This window comes from Morone saxatilis, unplaced genomic scaffold (genome assembly GCF_004916995.1).
Source record: "Morone saxatilis isolate NCDOM2014 unplaced genomic scaffold, NCSU_SB_2.0 Contig7, whole genome shotgun sequence".
NCBI classification, from domain to species: Eukaryota; Metazoa; Chordata; class Actinopteri; family Moronidae; genus Morone; species Morone saxatilis.
Window position 1 is genome coordinate 22881880 of NW_023340246.1, and position 7962 is coordinate 22889841.

Below are 7962 nucleotides of genomic sequence, written 5' to 3' on the forward strand. Positions count from 1 at the left end.
TTAAACTTTGGATCAATACATCTAAAGCTCTCTCTCTCTCTCTCAGTCATGTTGTCCTTGGCTGCCCTCTCGCTCCGTCTCGGGGTCTCCGGTTTCCAAGGAAGCAGTCGCTCCATAGCAACCATCGTCTCCGGCAACAAGACCTCTAAGTGAGTTGGTACACATCCCAGTTTGTCCATTTGTCCCAGTTTGTCCCAGTCAGACCAGTATGAGGAAGGACGGATGGGACCAGCAGCTTTCAACCTGTCTGACCTTTGACCTTTGTGTGTGTGTGTGAGCAGGTTGGTGAGGGAGAGGCTGAGGATGGAGGTGGAGAAGATGAAGAGTCACTTCTCAGGGTTCAGACCAGGTCTGGTTGTCTTACAGGTCAGAACCTCAACTAACAAACACAATTTTATTATCACATAATGTAGCTGCAAACTGTCCTCTGTCAGCATCAGATGCTGCATTCAGTCCTGGTCTGGACCTGCTGTTCACTGGGAGCTCCCAGTCCACCAGAGTCCTCTAATGGATCCACTACAGCTGCTGGACTGGGGGGATGCTATAAGCTACAGCGACAGGTTCCTAACTGCCTGTTTCATGCTTTATGTCGACATTAAACCATTCAGCAGATCCAGCTGCTTAAATCCAACACCAAAACAGACAGAGTTGTACGAAGATGAAGATGAATGTTCACTGCTGACTGTGAATCTGTAGAGTCAAACTGGTCTCAGTCAAACTGGTCTCAGTCAAACTGGTGTGGACCGGCTGTGTTTACTGCAGCTGCTCTTCCTCTCAGGAACTCTGATAACAGACCTCCAACCCTCCAAACCAAAACCTGAACCAGCCAGAACGACCTGAACCTGCAGAGTCAGGGTCAAAGACCAATTGCAGTCAAAAAGCAGTCTCACAAACAGTTTCTGAACTTTGACCTGTGAATCAGACTTTTACCTGACTCCGGTTGAGAACTCGTTCTGTACACGCTGCTGTGACCTTTGTTGTGTGCACGGTGTCGTTGGCGCCCTCTGGTGGACCTTTCCAGGTAATACACGCAGTCTCCTTTGGATGCAGCTTTCTCCTCCACAGTGTCTACATGCTTGTGTGTTTAAATTGAGGCGTGTGATGTTACTGAGCCCACATGTGACACACTGTTGGGTTTATCTCGTCTCAGGCGTTAACATGTTCACAGCACTCAGACGTTTTATGTGCAGTCTTTGCTTCATGAATCAACATTTGGTTTTCAGTGAAGTTAGTTTTCATTTCAGCTTCATAACCATAAACCTTGACCTGTTTGTTTTAAGTCAGCAGCTTTATTGAATCTCTTATTTTCCAGATGCTGCTGTAGTAAGTTCCTCATTGTCAGTCTCAGACTGTCATCCATTGTCCTCGTTGATTTCAACCACACTAAAACAGTTTTTCATTCAAACATGAAACCAAAAATAAAGCATATAACCAAAATGATATTCCTTTATGTGAACCCTTTATCTGACATTGTCTCTTCTTTAAAGTGTTTAATTTAAAAATGTCTCCAACACTAACAAAGCAAACACAGAGACGGCCATTCATCCTGAGGCAGAAGCATCAGACCCAGTGAGATAAAGTCAGTGTGTGAAGGTGTTTCTGTGTTTCAGGTAGGAGACAGAGACGACTCCAACCTGTACATCAGCTCCAAACTGAAGGCGGCTGCAGAGGTCAGGAATCTCAACGTCTCTACACAAACAATGACTTATCACTGAGACTAAATATGGATGTTGTTGTCTTTATCACACACTGTATAAATCAACTGTCTGTAGTATCTGTGACCCCCACTAGCTTGTGCCATTAGCTACTGTTAGCTGGTACAGCCACCAGGTGCCAGGAGCCAAACCTCAGTCCTTTATTCCCCGCAGTCAAACTGTCCTCCGTCAGCATCAGATGCTGCATTCAGTCCTGGTCTGGACCTGCTGTTCACTGGGAGCTCTCAGTCCCACAGAGTCCTCTAATGGATCCACTACAGCTGCTGGACTGGGGGGACGTAGCACACAGCGCTATTAGCTACAGAGACAGGCCCCTCCCTGACTGTAGATATGAGGAAGTAAACACTCTGCTTCCTGTTTAAAATGAGCACCAGGTCCTGACCTGCAGCCTCGTCCTCTGTATCCTGCTGACCCAGAACCGCGGTGGCTGCTAGCAGGGCTGCGTTTGTTAATATGCTGATATAATATTGATACGATATTGATCGAGCTTTAATAAAATTTTCGTCTGCAGATTGGAATCGATGCGAAACATGTGCGGCTGCCGAACACAGCGACGCAGGACGAGGTGGGTGACAATCCTCCACTGATGGCATCATCCAGCAGCGATGGCGGCTGCAGCTCTGACTGTTTCCTGTCCCTGTTTCCTGTGGTTCCCCAGGTCCTGCAGAGCATCATGTCCGTCAATGAGAACCCGTTGGTCCACGGTCTGATCGTCCAGCTGCCTCTGGACTCTGTCAATCCCATCGACACTGAACTCGTCACCAACGCCGTCTCTCCGCTGAAAGACGTGGACGGGTGAGTCGCCACAGGAAGTGACCTACAGGAAGTCTCTTCTTCTTTTATAAAAACTTGTTTCTTCAGAACTGATCACCTTTATATTGTGTGTGTGTGTGTGTGTGTGTGTGTGTGTGCAGTCTGAGCTGTATTAATGCAGGGAAGTTGTCTCGAGGAGATCTGAATGACTGTTTCATCCCCTGCACCCCCAACGGCTGTATGGAGCTAATCAGACAGACAGGTCTCACACACACACACACACACACACACACACACACCTGAGTTGTTGCATAATGAAAAAAGGAGGAATAAAACTGAGGCAAATGTGTCAGTACTAGGCCTACTGGTTAATTATATGTATAGGACAGTTTGGTGAAGAATGCTGTCCTGTATTGTTCAAGAGGAACGACTCCTGAGAAAATGCATGAAAGGTCCTGGGAGAATGATCTTCTTAAACAGAGGTTTGGTTTGAAAAGTCCATGAATCCAAAGTTGTTATAAGTTTAGTGAGTCAGTATAAAACAAGAGAAGCAGCAAGCTCCTCATATTTTTCAAATGTGAGCTGGGATGTATGAATGGGTTCAAATGGATTAATCAATTATTAGAGTAAATTGTAGTGTATAAATTGTATTGAGAATAGTAAACAGAAGGAGTCTCTAAGAAAGCAACTTGGCAGGTTAACAAGTGTTTTTGGGACAGCTCCTTGCGCTTACACAAGACCCTATTTTTGACATTTGACACACTCCCATCTCACTCACATATGCTCACCTGTTGACTTCCTGTTCCTGTGTAGGCGGTCTGTGGGGGGGAACACGGCGGTGGTGATTGGTCGCAGTAAGATTGTCGGAGGCCACCGGATGCACGAACCTGCTGCTGTGGAACCACGCTCTGTGACCACCTGTCACTCAAGACACCTGACTACCTGAGCAGGTTGACGTCACTTGTACTGATTGGTTATTATTAGTCCTCACAAGACTCTAAAGTCTCTGTGTGTCTGATGATGCGTTTCCGTAGGTGGGCCTGGCTGATATCCTGGTGGTGGGGTGCAGGGAGGCAGATGGATGGTGACGAGGAGGTGGGTTGAAGGCGGAGCAGTGGTCATTGACTGTGGAATCAACCACATACCAGGTACCACACTGATATTGTATATGTAACTCATTAAAATGCATTAAAACGCGTTTAACAGCATTATAGCGGCAATATAAGCATGCATGTATAACGTGGATTTATAACACATCTGTAACGCATAAAACACATTGAAGACACATTTAAGCAATATACACATTATAAATGGTAAATGCGCGACCTTGTACTTGTATTAGCGCCTTTCTAGTCTCCGACCACTCCAAAGCGCTTTACACTCCCGCACATTCACCCTTCACACACAGTTTGTACTCAGTGATGGCAAAGCCCATCGAACAGAAACTAACGCATTCATACACATTCACACACCGATGCACAGCATTGGGAGCAATTCAGGGTTCAGTATCTTGCTCAAGGATACTTCGACATGTGGCACGAGGAGCCACGTGTGTTTTAATAACACATTAAAACACATTAAAACACATGGTAACACATTATAAACATACAGTGTGTATAGCAATGTAACATTGTCGGATAATAATAATAATAACTTTGACCTCTGTGTGGTCGTCTCTGACAGATGAGACGAAGGCGAGCGGTAAACGAGTCGTCGGAGACGTCCACTACGCGTCAGCCAATCAAAGAGCAGGATTCATCACACCTGTTCCAGGGGGGGTGGGGCCAATGACAGTGGCGATGCTCATGGAGGTCATTCAATCAATTTAATTGTATTTTATAGTGTGGTTTAAATAATCTCTTTGTTGAATAATGTGAACGCACATTTCAAATGAACTCTCTCCACGCCGTTTCCCAGCATCCTTTGTGCTCACAGGGGAAGCGCCGCCCAGCTACAGCTGATTCTGCTGTTGTGTGTGAAGTTCTTCTGATGATTCCACTGCTTTTATTCATCCTGTCTGACTTCAGTTGTTGTTATTTATTGTTGTTGTTGTCTTTTGTTTAGAACACGGTGCAGAGCGCTCAGCGGTTCCTCCTGAAGAACCAGCCGAGGAGGTGAACCTGCAGAAAACACTGGAAGGTGAAACGTCCTCTAAATATCATCAATCACCTGATGTTGTTTTTCTTTAATATTAAATTCTACTGCGCTTTTATTCTGTTCTATTTTTCTTTATTTAATTTGTCGCCTAAAGCAAAAAGTATCTCAGTATCTTTTACTTTTTTACTGTTATTTGTTCAAGTTTACTTCCTCTTCTCCCCACAGAGATCAATAAAGTGTCATTTTATCTTCAGTCTGATCCAAACCCACCAAGAGAAAGAACATTCACCGTTCACAGACGCAGAAAAAGAAACAACAAGAGGATTATATTCAACATGTTACCTGTCAGTCTGAGCTCAGGGTTCACTCTCTTTATTCTTTGACCTTTAAACTGGACTGCAGCTGTTTGTTCAGGGGTCAGAGGTTGTTGCCGTGGAAACAGAGATGTAGCAGCTGTTTCCTGCTGGGGGGTGAAGTCAACATGAAGCGTCCAAATATCTGATCAATGTATTGATTATTGACAAAAACCTGTTTAATGAGTTTTTCATTTGTTGCACAAATCATTGATACAGAATAAATAATAACAATAATAATGTAAACAATAACAATAATAATGTAAATAATAACAATAATAATGTAAATAATATTAATAATATAATTGAACTTTTAGATTTCTCTTCGTCTGTCTGTTCTTCTGCAACATGTGAATCAATAAAGTTTTATTACAACATTTTAGTAATTGTGTTTTTATTTAAAAGGTTGAAAACATTAAAGAAATTAAAGAGAAAAATAAAAATATGAGTTTTTTATCCTGTAATATAGAAAAACTTTTATTCGACGTTTGAGACTCAAAACTCATTTATTCACATTTTATTTCCTCTTTTTCATTTTCTTGTTCTGTGGTCGCCCTGCGGTCGTCTGTGTGAACAGAAGCAAGACATCAATAAACACACAGATATATTGATTACATATTTATTGTTTTTATGCATTTTGATTTGACTTTAATGAGTTTAATGTTGATGAATATTCTCTTTATTCTCAGAACAGAAAATGATTACATCAAACAAAAACACATCATATTTATTTTAAAATGTACAGAAACTGAAGTTATTAAGATAAATAATATTTATTATTATTGATCAAACTTATTGATTAATACAAATGAACTGAACTCATTTAAGGAGCAGATTTAATCAGCTACAATCGCCCTGAGCTGTGACTGTCAGGCAGACGTTACAAACAGCTGAAACTGATCACCAATCAATCACTCTGAACTTTGACCAATGAGATGACAGCTGCTTTCATGCCACTCATCAAACTGATGATGTCATAGTGTTGACGTTTGCTGCTCTTCCTCGGGTTCAGGCGTGATCTCTGCAGCCCGGCGGCTCCCTGTGAACACAGTCCGAGTCACTCTGCTGTTCTCTGGTCAGCTGATCCACGGCGGCGTTCATGGCGGCTCGTACCAGAGAGCGAGCCGTCTGAAGCAGCTGCTGCTCGCCGTTCTCGGAGCCGAGGAGGAGGAGGAGGAGGTGGTTGTGGTTCCCCGAGGAGGAGCTGCCCTCCCAGCACTCCTCCTCTCCGTCCTCCTGAGCGTCGTCGTCCGGGGGAACCAGCTCGATCCGGATGCAGGGTCCGTTAGTGGACAGCTGAAGGGGCGAGGTGGTTTCGTCCGTCTTCTCCTCACAGGGAACCTCGGTGGACTCCTGCGACGCCGTCGAGGTTGAAAGCTGAATGTCAGCGTCCAAAACCTCGTCTGTCTCTGGAGACTCAACTTCTGATGCGCTGTTTGTGTCCGCGGGGCCTTCAAAGACCTCGCTGCCAGTTCTGGTTCTCACAGCGTCCATCAAAACCTCGTCCTCATCTGGAGCTTCATCCTCCGTCACCGTCACGACCTCTACGCTCTGAGCAGTTGCACCATGGTAGAGTCCGGTAGGTCTGTCTTCATTCACGTACTCAAGTTCCACCGTTTCCTCGAGCTCCACCGTTTCCTCGAGCTCCACCGTTTCCTCGAGCTCCACCGTTTCCTCCACATGTCCCAACTGGCTCGTTCGTCCTCCTCTGAAAAACGTGCACATTTTTTCCCTGAAGGTCATCGACGGTTCTCTTTTCTTCTGCTCACGGGTTTGTCGAACATCGGACGCAGTGAGGAACCTTTTGAACGCCGGCCACGTCCTCACATTGAACCCCCTCTTCCTGTTTTCTTCTGTGGTGTTCAGACAGGCAGCCTCCTGCAGCGCCCCCTCTGTTGGAACACAACCGTCATTCTTCTGCTCCTCCAAACTCTCCTCCGACTTTTGCTTCCTGTTGCAAACGGCGGCCGGTGAGAATCTTCTCCACCACCTGCGTCGGTTCACCTTCCTGTTTCTAATGTCATCGCCCCGGCCTGCGGCTCCACAGCGCCCCCTGCAGCTCTCTGCGTTCACCTCAGATAAAACGCCTTTGTCCATGTCTGCAGTTTCTGTCAGCTCAATGGTTTCGCTCTTCGATGAGGATTCGTCTCCGCCGGCTGTCTGATTTTTGTCTGTCCGAGCCTCAGGTCTGTCCTCCCCCACGCTCCTGGTCCTGGTTTTCCCCAGCAGCAGCCTCGGAGGACCCGTCAGCTTCCTCTTTAAAGTGGCTTTCTCTGCTCGCTGAATGTCCTCTCCGTCCGCTGTCGCCATGGTTTCGTCTCCACGGTGAAGCTAAATGGTTTTTATACTTCCTGGAGGCGTTTGAGCTCTTCTGTCCACAATGAGCCGCTGATGAAGCGTCTGCTGCACTCTTACTGTGATTAAACACCTGGGAACCTGCAGAGCACAGAACCACAGACACACAGCTCATATTATATAATATATATAACTGCCAACACAAGAAATAAGAGACAACAAACAACAACAAAGACACACAAAACAATCACAGAGTGAGAGACACTAAACAGTAAAGCTATGATCAACATATCTGATCATTTCCAGACACAAACATTAAAATATTCTAACAGTTTTATTCATATAGTCCAAATTATCCTCAGGGGGCTTTATAATCCGTCCACAGGACATCAGTGTGAGGAAGAACTTCATTATACAACAAAGCAAGTGTTTCCGATCAGTTTGATCCTGGGAGTTTGGGACCTTGACGTCACTCCTGCGCAGACTCTGTTTAAGATGGTGACGAGCGTATCCGAGATATCTGGCTTTATTTCAGTACAGTGGGAGGAAGTGGAGACACGTCATCCATCTTTATATACAGTCAGAAATAATGTAGGCTGTGAAATATAAATGAGTACGGAGACAGTGTGAAGAGGTTAGGCAGTGAAAGGGAGTAAAACGACACATTTCAGACACAAAAAAGCAGTTAACCCCCCCCCCCATCTCGGCATCAACAATAATAATACTTTTGTCAATAACAATGTGCAATA

General features: G+C 45.1%; 1 protein-coding gene and 1 long non-coding RNA gene across 2 annotated transcripts; both read left to right on the top strand.

Moving 5' to 3' along the window:
- Positions 1 to 3556, top strand: LOC118340427 (C-1-tetrahydrofolate synthase, cytoplasmic-like). The gene is made up of 9 exons (XM_035678391.1): positions 1 to 149; positions 282 to 366; positions 1611 to 1670; positions 2227 to 2280; positions 2374 to 2510; positions 2630 to 2730; positions 2893 to 2950; positions 3282 to 3378; positions 3503 to 3556. Exons 1-9 carry the CDS (start codon positions 49 to 51, stop codon positions 3554 to 3556), a joined length of 747 nt encoding a protein of 248 aa, XP_035534284.1. The 5' UTR covers positions 1 to 48.
- A 1-nt stretch (position 3557) lies between these two features.
- On the top strand, positions 3558 to 5273 carry LOC118340571. Its single transcript, XR_004797378.1, has 4 exons — positions 3558 to 3616; positions 4152 to 4279; positions 4533 to 4607; positions 4791 to 5273. It is a non-coding gene; the product is annotated as an uncharacterized LOC118340571 (long non-coding RNA).
- The last annotated feature ends 2689 nt before the right edge of the window (positions 5274 to 7962 follow it).

Coding starts and splice junctions, on each gene's coding strand:
- LOC118340427 (XM_035678391.1), top strand. CDS start 49: ATGTTGTCCTTGGCTGCCCTCTCGCTCCGTCTCGGGGTCTCCGGTTTC. Junction 2,281..2,373: donor ACACAGCGACGCAGGACGAG/GTGGGTGACAAT, acceptor GTGGTTCCCCAG/GTCCTGCAGAGCATCATGTC. Junction 3,379..3,502: donor CTGCTGTGGAACCACGCTCT/GTGACCACCTGT, acceptor GCGTTTCCGTAG/GTGGGCCTGGCTGATATCCT.